Source organism: Sinohyriopsis cumingii, chromosome 2, assembly GCF_028554795.1.
Source record: "Sinohyriopsis cumingii isolate HCF-2022 chromosome 2, ASM2855479v2, whole genome shotgun sequence".
Lineage (NCBI taxonomy): Eukaryota > Metazoa > Mollusca > Bivalvia > Unionida > Unionidae > Sinohyriopsis > Sinohyriopsis cumingii.
The window spans coordinates 2,339,119-2,361,231 of record NC_142962.1 but is presented as its reverse complement, the minus strand read 5'-3'; the positions used below and the strand labels follow the sequence as shown (position 1 = coordinate 2,361,231).

The window sequence follows — 22,113 nt, the reverse complement described above, 5'->3', positions numbered from 1 at the left end:
ACGGATCGTGTGGTGTTACAAAGAGTGTCAATCGGCGTACAGCCTCTTGCGAGAAAGTCAAGGCGATTCCATCGTGTTTGTGGAAGGCATTCCTAAAGAAGACGACGGCATCGTCTCTGACTCCCGTCAAACCCATTTGGTCATTTTCGACGACATGTTAGGAGAAGACGAAGAAGAAATTAAACTGTGGTTCACGCGCAAAGGGCATCACCGTAATGCCAGTGTCGTTTACATCACCCAAAATTTGTTTCAACAAAGTAAAGCCCATCGCACCATCAGTCTCAATGCGCATTACGTGGTCTTATTTAAAAGCCCTCGAGATAAATCGCAAGTGCAAGTCTTAGCCAAACAGTTAGGAACGCCTTGGCTGACTCAGGCGTACGACGATGCCACTCAAACGCCACACGCCTATTTACTCGTCGATTTGAAACCTACGACTCCCGAGGATTTGCGATTTCGTACCCACTTGTTTCACCACTGGTGCCAAGACGGAGGGCCTGTCCTGTACACGTCTCCGTCCTCGACTTCATTTCACTCCACATAAAAAAATCTATAAAAACCTCAGACCCTTTTTCGTCTGTCTCACACAGTGCGAACATGACGTCCCTTCAGTCGCATCTTCCCGTCAAATTGATTCGTGCCTTGTATGGCATCAGTCGAGAAAAAAATCCACAAACACGAGCTCGTGTCTTAGAAGCTAGTCTCAAAGAAGTCTTACGATGGTTCACGGTGACGGCACGTCAATTACTCCAAGGAATCATTCAGATTCCTCATCAAACCAAACGCTTTTTTGATCGAAACAAAGTCGCTTTGACCCAACTGGCCGATCCCCGCATCGACACTCAAACCAAAAAACAAATCATTTTGAAACCTGGAGGGAGCGGTACTCTAGGAGGGGTCATCATTCGCTCACTCTTAAGATGGGATCCTAATGCCCCCAAAGTTATACCCAAGACAAAAGTCCAACGAAGCCCCAAGAAGAAAAAGACCAGGTCCCCAAGGAGAACTTCTCCAGTGGCAGGACCCTCCTCTGACCAGACACCACCACCACCCCGGAAAAAGAAAAGAAGCCCCCAGAAAAAGAAAAGTCCACAGAAAACTAGTCGCAAGAGAGGCACTTCGGCCAGGACGCAACCTTACACTCGCAAACCACGACCTGCCACGGCGGTGACTGCGTCTCCGGCAGCTTCACGTTTGTCCACTTCTCCGTTAATGACACCAAGAACTGAAGAGTACTTGGAGACGTTGATCACACCAAGAACTTCTCCGTTGATGACCCCAAGAAGAACTTCCCCAGTGGCAGGACCTTCCAATTTAGTGGCAGTGGCTGCTGCTCACAAAGTACCTTCTCCCAAAATCAAAGTTCAAGAAAGATCGGGCATGTTACAAAGTTTACTGGATTTGTCCAAGCAAGAACTGGCTCGATTTAGTCCGTTGCGTACCCCTGCACGACGTGTCATGCCTGTCCTCAAACTAATACGACGTAAAGACAATCAGTGGCGACGCGTTCCAGTATAAAAAAGGCCTGTGACCAAGTCGGGTATCAGTGTTTTTTGGTGCTCCTGAAGACTCAAAGATGTCACCCTCCAGAAAACCCCAAGGAAAGAAAAGGAAAGGACTGCCACCACGTTTAGCCAAACATGGGGACATGTTATCTGTCCTGTCCAAAGCTTCTCCACCCCTACGAAAAAAACTCATTCAAACAGCCTCCAAAGAGGTCATCGATACCGTGTGCGAATGTTGTTTGAACGTTTTGAAAGGCACGATCCCTTTGTCCAAACACCAGAAACAATGCTTAGGCAAACATCGTCACGTTCTTCGCCAAATGGTTCAAAAGAAAATTCCCATTCGTCAAAAAAAGAAGATGTTAGTGCAACGTGGAGGTATTTTACCTCTCTTGTTAGGCCCCATACTGAAAGGAGTCTTGGGAACCATGTTGGGAGGACTGGTGGGAGCAAGATAAAAAGGCCTCGGAAGTTCCAAGATCTCAGAATCGACCCCTGACAACCCCATGGAAGGACGAAAACTAGCTTTAGTGCCTTACAAACGATGGATGGAATACCATCGGTGGCAAGAACAACACACCCCGCATTTACCTCCCAATCCCCATTTGAGCGAGATGTCCCAGTTACAACACGAATTGCAGTCCTTGATGGATCGCCAAGATTTGTCCGAAACAGAAAAATCGCAAAAGTACGGTCAACTCTTGCAACGACTGCAACTCTTTCACCAGAAAGCCTTAGACGAAACAGCTCTACCCACTCTGAAAGATTTTAAGACCTTGATGAAAAGTTCAGCACCATCACCAGTACCAGTACCAGTACCACCAGTACCCGTGACCAAGACAGAAAAAGGAGAAGAAGAGGAAGGGTTTCAAACTCCACCAGAAAAAGTACGCAAGTTAACAACACCACCTACCTCCAGAATTGGATGGATTAAAAAGATGATGGCCACCCCTTCTTCCTCACAAGAGAAAAAGAAAGTGAAGACAGAAGTGAAGACAGAAGTGAAACAAAAACCGATATCCCCCGCTCAGACATCCTTCTCCTGGCCGCACACGCAAAGCATAGCAATCCAAGAAAATACCCCAAGAGATAAAGAGTAGCATCCTCCAAGAGTGGGTGTCTTATTAAAACACCAACCAACACAAAAAAATGGAAAAAGTCTTAGCCAGCATTTACTACGATCCCTCCCATCCTGCAGGTTACGCAGGAGTTCAAAAATTGTATCGTGCTGCCAAAACGCGACTGAAAAGTCTCCGTTTACCTCAAGTGCAACGATGGTTACAAGAACAAGCTACCTACACTTTACACAAACCCATTCGACGCAAGTTTGCCAGAAGTCGCACCCGAGTGGAAGGCATCGATCATCAATGGCAAGCCGATGTCTCTCATTTGGCCAGCTACAATCGTGGCTACAAATATTTGTTTTGTGTCATCGACGTCTTTTCCAAATTTGCCTGGGTCGTGCCGTTGACTTCCAAATCGAGCAGCGAGTTAGTGCGAGCCCTGCAACGAGTGTTGAAACAAAGTGACCGTCACCCTCTTCGATGGCAAACGGACAAAGGCACCGAATTTCTGAACCAAGCTTTCCAAAAAGAATTAAAGAAACGTGACATTCATTTCTTTACCACCGAGAATCCCGAAACCAAAGCTAGCATCGTGGAACGTTTTCAACGCACTCTGAAAGAACGCATGTGGAAATATTTTACGCATCACCACACTCTGAAGTACATCGACATCTTACCGCACCTGGTGCAAGCGTACAACCAATCTTACCATCGAAGCATCGGACGTGCCCCGCAAGACGTGACTCCCGACAACGAAGTGTTGGTGTTTGAGCGCCTGTTTGGTACGTCCCCGACGAGGGCTGTCCCCAAGAAAAGTGCAGAGTTGGCCGTAGGAGATTGGGTGCGCATTGGCAAAACCAAACGCACTTTCGACAAAGGTTACTTACCTAACTGGACGACCGAATTGTTTCGCGTCACTGGGCGAGTGCATGGCTGTCATCCTGCCGTCTATACATTGGAAGACATGAACGGAGAAGTGCTCAAAGGAACGTTTTATTTGCCCGAGTTACAATGTGTCACCAAAAAAGAAGACGACGTGTACGACATCGAAAGCATTCTCGAACGCAGAACCCGTAAAGTGGGCAAACGATGTGTCAAAGAAGTCAAAGTACGTTGGAAAGGATATCCACCCAGTTTTGATTCTTGGATCGACGCTTCGCAAGTCATCGACTATAAAAAGAAGTGACCATCATGCCCTTTCACACAGCAGACGCAGCTACGTCGACCACTCCTCCTTCACCTAGTTCTTCTGTGCAAGATTTACAAAAACAACCCTTGTGGGTGTGGTGTGGAGAACGTGTGCCTAAAACGCAAATCGTCTTTTTCTGCCAAATCTTCGTGGTGTATTGTGTCATCGGGGCAGCCATCGCGAATTTGAGTTTGCAACAAGGAGACAAACAATTGTGGACCATTTTATTGAGCAGTTGCATCGGTTACCTGCTTCCTAATCCCTCCCTGAAATTCACCTCGAACGGGAACCCCGGGAACCTTGTGTCCAGTGCCAGTGCCAGTCACCACTTCAATCACAACCAGAACCCCATTTTAGACGGAGACACGCCTCTGACGTCCAGTAACCCCTCGGAGAGCCACAGAACTCTGGAATTATGAGTCACCAAAACCAATTTTACTTAACTTTACCCAGTGACAGTTCCATGGAGGTGTTTCCCAAGAACACGTTGTGCTGTTACACGGCCAAATTACCTCAGGCCATCCAGTTAGATCACGAAGCCCATTGGGAAGTGGCTTTAGTAGAAATGATTCACCCGACCCAAGTCCTCAATGTCCTTCCCAATCAAAATTTTTTTGATGTGGAAGTTCATGACGAGCAAATGCAACAGTGGATGGATAGCAATGTCAAATATGACAAGAAAACCCGTACACAAAAGTACACCACCTATCACTTGTTCATTCCCCCAGGCTATTTTAGTGGTCAACATTTGGTCACCACCATAACCTCCAGGTTTAATGTCGTGTTTCTGAAAGCTTTGGAGCATGTCAACAAAAATGTCACCATGGAGTACCACAAAGCAGCTCGTCGCTTCTTGATGAAATTTGAACGGAGTAAAATCCTGTCCATTTTATTTTGTCCTGAATTGTATGACATGTTGGGCGGAGACATGGACATGAGAAAGACCATGCTCAAGAAAAACGAATTACCCATCGTTTACGACAACGAGTCTTTTAGCAAGTTATTTCGTGCCCCGGTAGAACTGAACCAAGGACTGAATTTGATGTTCGTGTATTCCGATGTGGTGGAGTACAACGTGGTGGGACACACCTCCGTACCGTTACTGCGTGTCATTCCTTTCAAAGTGGATTCTGCCACGAACACTGACGAGGAAGGTGGAAACACTTACCACGTCCACCGCGAATTTGTCCATCCTCACTATTTGCCTGTCAGTAAGTCGTATTTGGACACGGTCAACATTGCTATAAAAGGAGATCTGGGACAAAATATTCCATTCACCAAAGGAAAAGTCACGGTGAAACTCCATTTTCGAAAACGGTTCTCTCACGACTCTTAAGTCATGTATCCAGTGTACCGAGGGGTTGCTCAACAGCGAGGACACGGCTTAGGAGATATGTTAAAATCGGCCTTTCGTTCGGTGGCCCCGGTGTTGAAACTGATGGTGACACGCGGATTGCAGGCCTTGAAAGATGCGGCACTGACGCAAGGCAAAGAATTTCTCCAAAATGTCATCATCGACAAACAAAACCCTAAAGAAGCCTTCATGAGGGCAGGCAAAAATGTCTTGCTGCAAACGGGCAAAGACATTTTAGGCCAACGAGAAACACCTATAAATGCCCTGCACGCTACCGAGTCAGACATTCAGCAAGGACAAGGCAGAAAGAGACGACGAAGAAAACACCCTTTCACCAGACTTCAAGCGAGAAAGGCCAAGAAAAGAAGAACCGTTCGAGACTTAGACGTTTTCGATTATTGAGAAAAGAGACAAAAAAATGATGCACCGAGAATCTTGCGCTTGTTCCAAGACGGAACTGGATCTGTTTGCCATGCCCCCCACGATGATGACGATGCAAGAATCCCAGTGGGTGGAATTTCACCCCGTCTCCTCACTGACCGATTCCGCTCCCATCGAGTTTGAAATCAAAGGACAGCCCGAAGATTACATCGATCTGAATAGCAGTTACTTGTACCTGAAAGTCAAAATTCTAGATAAGACTGGAAGTGCTATAGACGATGAAGCAGTAGCTCCCGTCAACAATTTCATGCATTCCTTGTTCAGTGGAGTGGACTTGTATTTGAATAACAAACTGGTCAGTAGCAGCATGGATACTTACCCTTATCGTGCCTACCTGGAAAATCTCTTGACGTACGGAATAGATGCCAAGAACACTCATCTCAATGCCTGTGTGGTATGGGAAGCTGACGAACCTACCAAGTTTGAAATATTGGAAACTGATGAAAAGAAAGACAACAATGATGGATTTCTAGAACGAAGAAAGAGAATCACGGGAGCCGACACAAGTTTAGAACTGATGGATCGTTTGCATTTGGACATGTGGTTGCAAGAAAAGTATTTGCTGAACGGGGTGGATGTCCGCCTGAGGCTGAATCGTAGCAGTGCCGCTTTCCATTTGATGGCTGATAGTGACGGTTACAAAACCAAAATCCTAGAAGCCAGACTCTACGTACGCCGTGTGGAAGTGTTACCTAAAGTGGGAAACGATATCAGTCAGACGTTGAGCAGAACGACCGCCAAGTATCCCATACGACGCGTGGAAGTGAAAACCTTCACCATTCCCAAGGGACAGCGATCCATGATCGAAGATCATCTGTTCCAAGGACAGTTACCCAAAAGTTTGATCGTTGGTATCGTCGAGAATACAGCCTTCAACGGAGCTGCCGAAAAAAATCCTTTCTACTTTCAACACTTTGGCGTGTCCAAAATCGAAGTCAGTCGCGATGGCAAGACCTTGTGTACCCGACCTTTCGAACCTGACTTTAAAAAGAAGAATTACTTGAGATCGTACTTGTCCTTGTACGAAGCCACCGGACAGTTAGGAACCAATACCAGTCACGGTATTACGTACGAGGATTATGCAGGAGGCTACGCTTTGTGGGCTTTCGATTTCACTCCAGACCAAGGCAGCGACGAGGGACATTTCCACCCTATAAAATCCGGCCAGATTCGTGTGGAAATTCAGTTTAAAGACCGAGACCCTGATGAAACGGTGAACGTCATCCTGTATGCAGAATTCGATAATACCATAGAAATCAACAGTTTGAGAGAAGTCATCCTAGATTACTAGAAACCATGGAAGACTGTTATCCCTCTTTACCTAGTGGAGAAACTTTTAGTGTTGCATTGTTGTTAAAAAATGTTAGAGTTGTTGTTGTTTAGTGTTAAGTGATTTTTGAATAAAAAATGTTGTGTTTTGAAAAAATTGTTTGATGTTATATTGTTGGATTATTGTTAAAAATGTTAGAGTTGTTGTTTAGTGTTAAGTGATTTTTGAATAAAAAATGTTGTGTTTTGAAAAAAATGCCTTTGTCTTTTGTTTAGCTATAAGAATGTTGGATTGATGCTCTTTCATTTCTTACTATCCCTCTCATGATACTCACTGAAAGTTGCGACTCAAAAACCGTGTGGGGGATGTTTTCCTTCACGTCCGCGCTTTGACTTTAAGAACCGGGTTGTTTCCAGTCTAACCATCCATTGTCGACTCATCCTCCTAAGAAGATGTGCTCCAAACTAGCTAAACTCAAAGAAGCCTACGTGAATTTGCATAGGGTCAGACACAGTCTGATACCGAAGCCAGAAGAAATAGAGAATGTGGGAATGTTAAAAATCACTGAAGACCTGATAGAAGAGCTCTTCAGAGAAGAAATGAACAGGGAAAAAGAAGAATGGACAGAGAAGTACAGACTTCAGAGACAGCAGCAACAACAACAACAAGAGCAGCAGCAGCAACCTGAAGCTGACAGAGGCTTTGTCGATTGTCGTATCGACACCAAAGAGTTCTTCTTTTCTTTCCGAAGAAGCAGACCTATCGCCAGAAAGTCTATCCTCAGAGGACATCGCATTCTTAGAAACTAAAAAGAATGCCATAGCAAACAAAAAAAACAGCCCTTTTCAGGGCTGCCCAATACTCTAGAAAAGAAATAACAATCGATTTGCCAATGTGTGTAGGTAGAGTAGTGTGAAAATAAACACTAACTCTTTTTTAAAAAAAATGTGAGGGTATGTGTTTGTGTGTTTGTGTTTGTAAGTGGTTAAGTAAGTTGGTATGGATAGTAGATTAAAATGATGTCTTTTTTTTTTTTGGTGTTTGAGGTGTAAATTTGGGGTTAGATTGGATTGCTTTGCGTATGTGGATAGTCTATTGAAGTGATTTATAAAAAATTTTAAAATAGTGATGGGTAGCATAAAAAGTGAGTGAATGTTTCTTTTAGGTCCGCGCGTTGTTGTTGTTTGGTCATGATGTAGGTAAGATCAATTTTATGTTTTTAGGGGATGTTTTCCTTCACGTCCGCGCTTTCACTATACATTGAAACTCGTTCGGCAGTCCAGCTACCCTTGTTGATTGATCAACACCAAAAATGAACACGAGACTGTCTAAACTGTTGGAACTTCATGTGCATCTGGAATATGCCAGGCGCATATTAAATGAACTGGCCGCGGAAGCCATTGTGGAGGAGGGAAGGATAAGAGAGGAGGAGGAAAGAAGAAACAAAGAAGAGGAGGAGAGAAGATATAAAGAAGAAGAGGAAAGAAGATACAAAGAGGAGGAGAGAAGATACAAAGAAGAGGAGGAGGAAAAGGAGAGAAGAAGAAGAAATTTCAGAATCCCAGAGAGCGAAAATTGGGATTCTGAAGCGACATAGGGTTCTCTCCCCCAGAAAGGTAAAAAGTAACTGGGGGACAAGATGTGTATGTGGCGCTAGGCCTGGAAGGTGCCACCATTAACCAGGTGTCCATGAAGTTCAAAAAAAAAAAAAAACAGCCCTTTTCAGGGCTACCCAATACTCTAGAAAAGAAATAACGATCGATTTGCCAATGTGTGTAGGTAGAGTAGTGTGATTATAAACACTAACTCTTTTTTAAGATAGTGTGAGGGTATGTGTTTGTGTGTTGGTGCTTGTAAGAGCTCGGGTATGTTTGTGGGAATAGTAGATTATGGGTTTCTTTATTGTTTCTTAGCGTAGGTGAAGAGTATAGTTAGGGTTCTGTAAGCGCTCACGTACGATTGTGTGGATAGTAGATTATGGATTAGTTTATTGTTCTTAGCGTATGTGTTTGTGTGTTTGTGTTTGTGTGTTTGTGTTTGTGTTTGTACCCGCTCACGTACGATTGTGTGAATAGTAGATTATGGATTTGTTTATTGTTCTTAGCGTATGTGAAGAGTATAGTTTGGGTTTTGTAAGCGCTCACGTAAGATTGTGTGGATAGTAGATTATGGATTTTGTTTATTGTTTCTTAGCGTATGTGGAGAGTATAGTTTGGGTTTTTATTATACGAAATGAGAAAGTATAGTTTGGGTTTTATTATATGAAATGAAAAAGTAGGGGGATGTTTTCCTTCACGTTCGCGCGTTGTTTGGTCATGATCTAGGTAAGATCAATTTTACGTTTTAGGGGGATGTTTTCCTTCACGTACGCGCTTTAAGTATAAGAACCCATAGTATTCGTCGTTCAAACCATTCTGCAAAGAATAAAAAAAGAAGATGGCTTCTAACCAAATGGACAAAATACAAACATTACAAGACGTTTTAGACAACTTAGGAATGATGGAGCAGATGTTAATAAGACTGGTTGAAGACCATTATTCCTATAGTCCCCATCGTGTAAAGATGGAAATTAATAACTTAAAAAAGGTAAAGGACAAGATTAGTGGTGTCATGAAAGAGATAAAGGAGGAGAAGGAGGATGAAGACGAAAGAATAAGAATAAGCAAATGGAACGAAACGATTGAAAAAGAAGAAGAAAATGAGAAGAGGAAGAAAGAATAGGAGGAAGAGAAGAAAAAGAAAGAAGAGCAGGAGAAAAAGAAAGAGAAGAAGAGAAAGAGTGTTGGAGATAAAATAAGAACTTGGTGGAGAAAAAGAAGAAATTAGAAGCAGAAGAAGAAGAAAACCCAAAGGCCCTTTTCAGGGCCAGCCATATTTCTCGAAAAGAGATAGCCTTTCCATTGCCTACCCCTTTTTTTAAATTTAAATTTAAATTTAAAAAAAAATCCCATATTCAATTCCCCTTGTCCCTAGACAAACCCAAACTCTATTCCCATGTTAATTTCCCCTTGTCGCTAGACAGACCCACACTATAGTTCCATGTTAAATTCCCCTTGTCGCTAGAGTGACCCACGATTTTTCTCCATGTTAATTTCCCTTGTCGCCAGATTGTCCCACGATTTTTCTCCATGTTAATTTTCCATTGTCGCTAGAGTTGCCCAAGGGGTCTTGTAATGCTAATTCCCATTGTCGCTAGGGTGCCCCCATTTACTACTCACAACAAACACAAAGAAGGGCTTCCGTTGATCCTAAACATGCTTCTTAGGGGTTGTACATTTTGTACTTGTAGCCATCATTCAAAATTTACGCCGTGCTTGTTTGCTATTAGTAAACCACGGTGGTTAAGTCGTTAGCGTGCCAAACGCGCAACCTAAAGGTTACAGGTTCGATTCTTGTCAGCATCAGCGGGGAAGACACTTTAATGCCTAGGCACGATTTTGCCTTACATGTGTTGTGGCGCCGTTAAACATTCCCCAATTTAAAATGAAAAACAAACCAAAAACGAACCAAAAATTAAACAAGCAAACAATCATCTGCTATCATAAAAAAATTTGTTTTGACTACCCTTTCTTAAATTTTGGAAACATTTATTGTTGCTCATAAAATAACATGAAGATGAAATTAAATAAATACATTTAAAACATATAAAAGTGTATCTAACCAATCCCTAGATGAATGGTTTTCATACAGCCCTGAAACACGCATCATGGCTAAATATTGGAAGTAGCCCATTTTCATTTCCTGCTTCGTTTTCTTATTTTATTTAATTTAGAGCAGCTTTGAAAAATGATCCTCGTAAAAATGAAAACGAATATGTTCTTGCCCTGACTCAAAATAACTGTTTTCTTTAACTTGATTGAAGCCAAAAGAATGTTGTTAATAAACATCATACTATATTGGATAATACGAGGCAGCAGAAGCTTGACCTCTCTGAAAGAAACCCTTTAAAATAAAGAATCCTATTGTATAAAAACAGGATCTTGGCAACAACACTGAAGTAAACGACTTTATAGATTGGAAGGACTTTGATGAAATATGAAGGCAGCAGAAACATATACATTATATGAACCGAGTTTAAACTATAAGTAGAAGAAAGGACGTTCTAATACTGAAGTCTGATTATTCTAAACGATTTTATTCTTTGGTGAACAGGAATATGGTTTTTCCACTGCCACACGGACGGACATATGCAACAGGGAATGGCTATGGTAATAAAGGTTGGAAACGTGACCCAGTTCCCAACCCCTCCATCTTACTTCCCACGCTGTGGGGGATACACATACCGCGACGCACTCTACAAAGACAGCTCATCATCAACTTGGAGCCTTCAAAATAATTTCTCTGCCAACGTGCTTCCGATGATAGCTGCTATCCTGCTCCTTCTGAATAATCAGTTGCTCAAGTTATAGAATTTTGTGTCTGTCTTCGCAAACATCGAAAATATTCATATAGGTGTCAAAGTCACAGTGCATGCTTCACAGGTAATATGCACACGTACCTTCAAAGTTCAATTTCCTTTCAGATTACTAAAGTTTTGGCAAATAGATAGTCTTTGAAAAAATGCAATGCTAATATTTCATTTTTTTTGTTTTCTTTAGCAGTTCAGCTTGTCATCAGTTTGTTCTGATCCAAGACCAAGAAAGTTTTTCATTCACTGTGACTTTGGGAACATATTTCGTGTTTTCTTGAGAGAAAAAAAAACTCATCAAACCGTTCGTAGAACATTTAAAATGTACGTAGTTATTAATAAATCTTTATTATTTTTGAATTCGTTTGATTTTCCAGATGGAATTGTGTTATTAATTGAGTTTGTAGACCTTTTTTGTTATTGCTTACAAGCACTACTAAACCGATTTATAATGAAGTTTATCCTATCGGAAAATGACGATTTTTCTTCTTTCTTTTTTAAAATTTAAAAGAAAAAGCAACTCTTTCAACATTACAAGGGTTAGAGTAGTCAATCATATCTTTTGATAAAAATGATATCGAATCTCAGTTCACTTTCACGAAAGAGTCCCCTGCCCCATACGACTTTCCCAGCTTAGACAAAACAAATTGCACGTACAAGTAAATTTAATCCGCGTTCACCAAGGTCATTAAGTTAATTGCCAGATAACGATGTCGAGAAACACCTTTTGAGTCATAATGCCACATTAGCTGTTTGGATGAGTATTAAATTCCGATACACTGAAACCAGTCTAAGCACACTAAACTCCCACAGATCGAAATCACTCTTATCAAATTAAACTCCGGGGCATTGAAACCGGTCTTAGCGCCACAAACTCGGACATTTTTAAATCAATCTTAACAGAAACCTCCATATAAGTTATCTGGCTCACACACAAATACCAAAATTTATATGAATTCTGATGTTCAGTCGCCCTCTATTTAAAGGACATATGTTTTTGTGTTCCTTGTGTATCCTTTATTAACATATTCTATTGTTTAAGCGACCTGGTGGCTAGTCTTATCGTATATAACTGATACACCTTAAGCAGACATCTTGAAGGTTGAGTTTGAAGACAAGGAAAATAAAAGCAATCGATTGTGCCCAGTTGAAAATTTTCCTATGTTATTTCCGTTGAATGGTCTCAATTGCAGGACACAAGAAAATTCCGAAAGCGTTTTGACAGCCACTGTAAGAAACATGGCTATTGGCCACTTGAGTTCCGAAACATTAAAGCTAAACGTGTGGCCAACGCTTTCAGTTTACCATGATTTTGAAAACGTTTTTAATTATAGATTATACCAACTTCCTCCTTTAAGTGTAATTATTTCAGCATACACATGGAATTTGGTTAACGACTAGCTCTTCACGATACTAATATATTTTAAATACTCTAAGTCGTGTAGCATAATTGTATAGATGGATGACTCAAATCTCTACTAATAGCTAAAACAAAATAGACACCTTCAAATCCTACCCGTAACCTCCTACACCAATAAAATCAACAGCACAAACAATCCAGCAAGGAACAAACTTAAAATGCTGCACTGATCACCATGGGTCAACAGATTATAGTTTCTGAATATTTCTGTAACATAATTCACATACAAATATGTATGTATGTATGTATGTATGTATGTATGTATGTATGTATGTATGCCATAAATAGTTATTATCTTCCCTATACAATATAAGATGATGTTCCACAGTCATAATGTAAATAAATCATAGATAGATAGACAGACAGACAGACAGACAGACATTGAAACCGGTCTTAGCGCCACAAACGCGGACATTTTTAGAGTCCGAGACAGAGTCTGTAAGACAGACAGTCTGTAAAGTTATCCAATTTATTCAATCACACGATTGTGGAAATGGCTCAAAACAGGAAAGAAGCCGAAATTAATATGTTTTAAGGAATTTCTTGAGGATTAGTTTTCCTTTTGTTATCAGAGGAGGAAAAAAGTAAATCCTGCATTAAGAACTGACTAATACATTCTACTCTATTACAGCAATAAAGAACACACAAAGCTGCAATGCGTACATCCTAAATGTATGTTAACAATATTAACTTCATCTCAACGCCTGTAAAACGCATTCAGCGATAATAATAAAAAAAAATGAAGCACATGTCGTCTGCGCGTTTCATGCTTAAGAGAGTTTCCAAATTACACTATGGGCGAGTCAATTTTCCATTTTCCTCAGACAAGAGAGTGGCATAATTTATCCTATTCGGTAACTGCCGGATAATCCTGTAAATTACAACAAGGTTGAGAGTGGTGAGTTATATCCCTTTGCACACATGCACAATTAAATTACACCGCTTCTTAAATCGACGTGAAAGGCTAATTTATAGCTGTCATTCTTTTCCTTTGCTTGGTTCGACATTGTAAATATCGGACGCAGAGGACGTAGTATTTACCTTCTATATGCATACACGTGTATTCGTGCATCCACCCGTTTACTGAACATGGACTTGTTCAGGAACTGGAAGGACCGGAGAGCAGAGTAGACTTTCAAACTTTCCTATGAAACGTGCAGACGATAACGGTGTTAGTTCCCTCCCCCCCCCCCCCCGTCATAATAAGGTTTGAAATTATAACTTCTGTGCATTTTATTTCTGATTTATGCTTTTCGTTTTTCAAAAACGGTGGTGGTGGAGGGTTACAAGCAAACGGGGAGGTATATTCAAACTATAGACCTGGGCATCATGCCGCATACATGTAGGATCATGTCCCACCCAATCACATTATCCTGACATCAGGACGACCAGTCCTACCACTAACCGAGCGCCGACTTTGTTATGACTCGGCCGTGGTTCGAAACCGCGACCTCCCGCATCCGAGGCGGGCGCTCTAACCACTTAGGCCGCCGAAGCGGTACAAATCTGTGTTGTTTTTCTGAAGATAAATAATTCTTTCCTTGGCTAGATTGGAAAACAAGGCTGGGAAACTAAAAACTGTCAACACGAACATCGGGGGCTACAGCTATTTCACTGCGGCTCGTTAAAAATTAATTTTAAACTGTAGGTAAATATATATAGGGAGTTGGAGGAGGTTGGTTGAAAGGTTAACGTTATAACAATTCGACTCACAGTCCTACTTTGTAAGACACCGACTCTGATAGTTATGATACTGGAATTGGTCGACCGTGGGAGATAGATCCCACTACTCCCCCATCGGAAATGTCAGGTCGATGTCTTGCACTGTTTGATAATTAGACCCCAATCACTATAATCTTTTACCGATAGTCTTAATTTCATTTTTATGATCAATCCTTTTTGTGAAGGAAATGTTTAAAGAAAGCTAAACTTAGTTTTTTAGTATTTAAAGGTTATGTCTTATTATATACTATATGTTTCGTACACTGATAAGTTCTATTACAGACACTAGTTTACCAATACACTGCTATGTCTTATTATATACTGTATGATTCGTACACTGATAAGTTCTATTACAGACACTAGTTTACCAATACACTGCTATGTCTTATTATATACTGTATGATTCGTACACTGATAAGTTCTATTACAGACACTAGTTTACCAATACACTGCTATGTCTTATTATATACTGTATGTTTCGTACACTGATAAGTTCTATTACAGACACTAGTTTACCAATACACTGCTATGTCTTATTATATACTGTATGTTTCGTACACTGATAAGTTCTGTTACATACACTAGTTTACCAATACACTGCTATGTCTTATTATATACTGTATGTTTCGTACACTGATAAGTTCTATTACAGACACTAGTTTACCAATACACTGCTATGTCTTATTATATACTGTATGTTTCGTACACTGATAAGTTCTATTACAGACACTAGTTTACCAATACACTGCTATGTCTTATTATATACTGTATGTTTCGTACATGATAAGTTCTATTACAGACACTAGTTCACCATACACTGCTATGTCTTATTATATGCTGTATGTTTCGTACACTGATAAGTTCTATTACAGACACTAGTTTACCAATACACTGCTATGTCTTATTATATGCTGTATGTTTCGTACACTGATAAGTTCTATTACAGACACTAGTTTACCAATACACTGCTATGTCTTATTATATACTGTATGTTTCGTACACTGATAAGTTATATTACAGACAGTAGTTTACCAATACACTGTTATGTGTCATCTACTAACTTTTTCTGCCTAAAAGCGAATTGCATCGAAATATTTTGGCTGTTTCTAGTCGAATCATTTAAAACTATCTACGGACGTTAAAAGCTGTCATGAGTGCCGTCATTTCATAAGGATGTTACAGTCCAGATACTATTTAAAAACAGTTTTTTAAAATCCTTGTTGTCTATTTGCATGTGTACAATTTACAAAACAGTGTCTCTGAATGTTATGTGTGTGTGTGTGTGTGTGTGTGTGTGTGTGTGTTTAAAAGAAAATGTTTGCAAACATGAATGTTTGTGTGCACGATCCTTTGTGTGTCGATTTCAATTTTGTTGCTCTTGTATACACTGATTTTTAATTCTTGCATAATGCTTGTTTTCCAGCTGCATCGTGTTTTTTCATATGTAAATTACTTAAGGTTGCAAGAGAAAATAGGTATTTTACTGATTATGTCATCCCCATGAAATAAAGTCCTTTCTTCATCATCATCTTATTATTATTATTATTATTATTATTATTAAGAATCAAAGAATACGGCTGATTTAATGAGGATTCCCCATGTCTGGTCACAAAAGCCAGTCCATTACATTGTGTGTACTGTTATCTTATAACACTTTTGACACGAGTCATGAATCACTCGTAAGCTACAACCATACTGCATATTCAGACAATAAGGCAAACTGGTCACTGTACCATTTCTTTCAGATAACAAACAGTAGAGGCTTAAATAACAGTGATTACTTATTCTTATAAAGAGAAAAGTTCATTGGGGCAGGTTAAAAAAATGATTAAACAAAGTCATTAACAACAACAAGAAAAGCAAGCATATGAACAAAAATCTTCAGCGGAATTTAAACGCAATGTCTCTGATATAATGCCCATTCACTCTATCAGCTGAAATAATAGAAACCACATTTTTGTCCCCCATTTGTTTAGAAAATAACCTTACCGCCAACGAAAATACAAATTACTGGGTTACATTAAAGTTTTGAGCTTTCAGACCCAATTCGACTATTAAATAGTTTTGTCATTATAACCTTTTTACTGTCATCCTTCATATATTTCTTTTTATATACATTTACAATTTTTGTATTTATCAAATAAATGGGCATCATATTTTTAAAAACTGGGATCAGATTAATGTTGCAGTTGATAAACAAGTATACAATGTATCAAAGATATAAAGCTTTAGTATACACAAAGTGGCAATGTTATGTACAAGAAGTACACATTGTATTAAAAGATATAAAGATATAGTATACACAAAGTGGCAATATTATGTACAAGAAGTACACAATGTATCAAAAGATATAAAGATATAGTATACACAAAGTGGTAATGTTATGTACAAGAAGTACACATTGTATCAAAAGATATAAAGATATAGTATACACAAAATGGCAATATTATGTACAAGAAGTACACAATGTATCAAAAGATATAATGATATAGTATACACAAAGTGGCAATGTTATGTACAAGAAGTACACATTGTATCAAAAGATATAAAGATATAGTATACACAAAATGGCAATATTATGTACAAGAAGTACACAATGTATCAAAAGATATAATGATATAGTATACACAAAGTGGCAATGTTATGTACAAGAAGTACACATTGTATCAAAAGATATAAAGATATAGTATACACAAAGTGGCAATGTTATGTACAAGAATTACACATTGTATCAAAAGATATAAAGATATAGTATACACAAAATGGCAATATTATGTACAAGAAGTACACAATGTATCAAAAGATATAAAGATATAGTATACACAAAGTGGCAATATTATGTACAAGAAGTATACAATGTATCAAAAGATATAAAGATATAGTATACACAAAGTGGCAATGTTATGTACAAGAAGTACACATTGTATCAAAAGATATAAAGATATAGTATACACAAAATGGCAATATTATGTACAAGAAGTACACAATGTATCAAAAGATATAAAGATATAGTATACACAAAGTGGCAATGTTATGTACAAAATATTAAACGTATCTGCACTTCAAAATTTGATTATGACGATTTATTTACCAAATACGGAGACATACCATTTTGGCCAAATCATTTAAACTGGTAAGTATGGATGGCAGGTGTGGAAGATCTAAATGGCCTTCATTTTATCAGGATATACCTGAAGTAGGGAATGGATTTATAGGTTTCACATTTACTTTCAGATAATATTTGTTTAAGTCAATTTTTTATAATTTGTAATAAGATTAATAACGCTCCTTATCATGACAGGAGATAAACTAGTACAAAACATAAATCACTGATTGATAGATTATCAGAAGATCATATTGACCATCCAGACTTTGGAGAACAAACACCAGTTCTTTTTGTAAGTACATATAAACCACATTATCATTACGAAGCTGGAATAATTGAAACTCGGATAAAAATCAGTGCTGAAGAATTAATGTATTGTTCTAGGCTCAGGCAAAACGATAATGTTTTACCATTGTACGCCCAAGATTGCAATGGTCTAACAGATAGACGATTATTTTCGTAGAACCAAAATAATAGGTCTAATGTTATTTGTATTTTAGGTGACCAAGTAGAAATAGAACGTTTAGCACGCAGTTTGTATCAGCTGGACAAGATACTGCAAACACTGTGCATGTAAAGTTAATTTTAAGCCACATGCGATATGATTCGGATGAAAATGCTACTGTAAATTGAAGCTTCAAACATTAGACTAAACTACGCTGTTGACGGTGGTGGAATACTTTTAAGTGAAAGAGATATGCTGATAAAAACAGAGAAGCATAGGTGGTTATAACAGCAATTACGGTGAAAAAAGGATAAAGCAAACAAGTTCCCATGATATCCTATAATCATAACAATTTCAGACTTTAAACAATCTATGTCATTGAAACTGAATTCATTAATGAGAGAGATCATTAAAGAGGCATTAGACGAAACTATATAAAAGCTTATTGTCTTTCTTTATCTGAGGAGGGGTTACCATGGCAACAGCTTCTGGTTTTATGAGCGTGTACTAGTTTAAAACTTGCATAAATAGCTACCTGGTTTATTTTTTATGTAGCTTTAAGTTGGTTTGGTATACTGTTACCATGTTTCATTGCTAAAACATTCGTGGAAAATATGTAAAATGGAGTTTTTAAACATGAAAAGAATGTAACCCTGTGAAATTGAATAGTATTAATGATATAGTTTGTAGGCAACTAGCGATATTGATGCATGATATAATTTGTAGGCAACTAGCGATACTGATGCATGATATAATTTGTAGGCAACTAGCGATACTGATGCATGATATAATTTGTAGGCAACTAGCAATATTGATGCATGATATAATTTGTAGGCAACTAACGATATTGATGCAAATCTCATGAAGAACTGAAGTTAATATTTACCAATGATAACCAATAAAAGGAGAGGAAAATGAGCACTATTAAAACGAAATATATTGATTAACTGATAAAAATTGTTTAGATGAAGGTAAGACAATTAAAGGAAAATAAGTTATAGGTAAAATTACACCAACATAAAATCTTATATATTAATGGAAGAGTAAGCATGAACGTCTTGAATTCGATCGCTCTTAAACTACTTTTATGTGACTACCTATATAAAAGTGGAATTTAAAACTGGAGGCAAAGCTTCCAATTGAAATGATAGTAAAACTTGAGTATAATAATTTTCATTCCAGAAAATAGATTGTGCAGTTGGCGATTGCAATATTTCAACTGATCAAAAAGCCAAACGAAAAGGAAAGAAAAAGTAACGCTATGCTATGATAGTGATGATAAGGCTAAAACAAAACTTATTTTGATTACGCGTGGATTCTATAATAAAAGTCACAATTAAATCACTGCTAAAAGCGATACCGAATGACGTTGATACTGAGTACATGAAACATAGTTCAAACTTTTTGATATCTCCCAGTGATAAGACCTCAATATATATACAAATCGACAGCTATAAATTACTAGGAATCTATGGTTATATATCTTAACAGACAACTACTGTTTATGATACCGTTTGGGAATTTTTAAGACCCAAAATTGTATATAATTTCCTTGACAAAATCAATGACAAAAATGTTTAATCCAACGGATAAATAAATACTTCAGATTTTAACTACTAAATATAATTTTCAGGTTTTTAAGATTGCCCCGTAAAGTCACATGATGCGGCTAATGGTATGCTTGTAGAAAAACATGTTGACACACAAATGCATTAGACTTTAAAGGATCCTAATTTAAGAGAGAGAAAATCATGGGGAGATCAAGTATACAGTACACTTGTTCGTAATATAAAAGAAAGTGTTAATAAAACTGTTACAAATACAGATTTATGAGAATAAGAACAATACAAATATTATAAACTGTAACAGAAAGAACAGATAGCATACGAACAATTTCTCAGATGCTAAATATTCATGAAATAATTACAACTTATTGTTTAAATTCAGAGATACATTATCTGACTTGGAACAAATAACGAAAGACTGCCCTAGTTTGAAATATATTAAGTTCAAACTCTAATAATATTAAAACAACATAACCAAGAGATTAAAAACTTATTTATTTTATAAGTGCATAAGTAAAATTAGAAGATTGGATGTCTGCTAATATTTACATTGTATAACTGCTACAAAAAAGAATAATTTAAGACATAATCAAAACGATAGTTTAAAACAGAAACAAAATAAATGAATAAGCTAGATGAGTAAATTCATGAAAGCTTAATAACTATATGAGTAAATTCATGAAAACTTAATAACTATATGAGTAAATTCATGAAAGCTTAATAACTATTTGAGTAAATTCATGAAAACTTAATAACTATATGAGTAAATTCATGAAAACTTAATAACTATATGAGTAAATTCATGAAAACTTAATAACTATATGAGTAAATTCATGAAAACTTAATAACAATTTCTCCATTACGCACTTAAGTGATGAAACAGATTGGTAAATGATAAAACTTGACCAGATAAAACAAGAATATACTGCCAAACTGAAGAACGTTATAGGAAAAAGCAAACAAGTTCTAACAAATCCTAAGAATATATGCACTGATGAACGTTTAATAATAGTGTTGATGTACAAGAACATGTTGAAACGGTGAAGCGATTAAGAAACGTTTTTATGATATGTTTTGAATAAAAACAGAAACGAATTTCAATAGATCAAAATACTTCAGAAAAATAGCTAGTTAAATAAATTATACCTTTCAGTCAGAAATGGAAGGGCACTAGAGGCATTTAAAACTGCATTAAACACAAACTGAAAGAGGGAGTTTTGGATTAGATACTAACACAAAGGAAATGAGAAAGGGTTAATATAATGGATGAAAAATAATAATGCCTGCATGTGTATTAATTTATAATTTTCAAAATGCAGCACGTCTTGTTGCAATACATAGCACAATATTTTTATTTTTGAGGAATATACCAAAGGTGTTTTAATAGACAACATTAGATTGTTGGATGTATTTCCCAGTTACATTACATACAAACAATAGTTACTATTTTTGGATTTGACTATGCTCCATTTTTACTGAATATATTCTTTCTTACATATCAATTGTTAATAGTGAACTTGATGATGACGTTGAATTACAAAAAGTAAATGGAAAATACATTTATCTCCAAGCGAACAATATGGTGGCTTTTTCTTCGCAATGGAAAGAGCTGATGACATCATTAAATTATTTACATTCTTCTTTAAGATACGAGACATTATGACAAATTTAATTTTCCATTTAAATAGCCAGATGTACGAGATAACATGTTACTATGGTAACAGCAGACCATTTGATTGGTGGATCAAATGTCAAGACTTTAGATTTAACAAAAAATTAACCGACCATTCATTTATTTCATCCAGTTATGTAAATGATGAGAAAGTAAGCCATGATAATTAGTTGAAGACATACGAGAGAAGATTAATGAATTTAATGACAACAGATAAAATCATCCCAATTACTGAAATGAGACATTCGGAGAGGAAGGTTGGGTCTTTGAGAACATAAATACTTGATGAGGCTTTTAATTGATTCGTGTACTCACCCCGACCCCGTTTTAGATATTGGAAAAACAAAGATAGTTTCGATAGAAATTAAAACACGTAGGAACAATTAATACTGCCTAGAGTATACACATAGTTGGGGTTGTATGGAGTTTGATGTATTAGTTATAAAGTTTCCTACTATCTTGGAAACAATTAAAACCGTTTATTACCCATCTAAAATTCGCAAACTTAAGAACCTCCTAATTCAGTAGAATAAAAAGTTATTAACTCCATTTGGAAGGATAAGTGTGGTAAAGAGTTTAGCTATCTCTAAAATAATTCATCTGGCATTGGTCAGAGGACAAAATCAAAATAAACATTGCCGTAAAGGGTTATCGGGGTGGGTGGTAAATATGTTGGATATATTTCAGTGTTGGATGCATCGAAACTTACATTTTTTAGAATAATATTGTCTCATAATCTAAAAGAAAACGTTTGTTACAATTTTCAGTATAGAATATTAATAAATTTAATTTTATTTCGAACATAATTTCTTAATTTCATGAAAACGTATCTTAATCCATCATTTTATTTCTGATTGCTATAGGGTGGAAAATAACCAACATAATCCTAACAGAGCAGTCACTAATGCTCTTGTTTCTAAGACATCAAGGTCACGATCATGTATTGAAAGAA

The 22,113-nt window shown here is 37.6% G+C and overlaps 1 protein-coding gene across 1 annotated transcript in view; it reads left to right on the top strand.

Moving 5' to 3' along the window:
- Window positions 1-15,898, top strand: part of LOC149804208 (multicopper oxidase 3-like) — a 114,200-nt gene extending 98,302 nt beyond the window's left edge. Inside the window, exon 13 of the mRNA XM_089951260.1 lies at window positions 10,976-15,898. Coding sequence (XP_089807386.1) covers window positions 10,976-11,232 — 257 coding nt within the window. The 3' untranslated portion in view covers window positions 11,233-15,898. The remainder of the gene's footprint in view (window positions 1-10,975) is intronic.
- The last annotated feature ends 6,215 nt before the right edge of the window (window positions 15,899-22,113 follow it).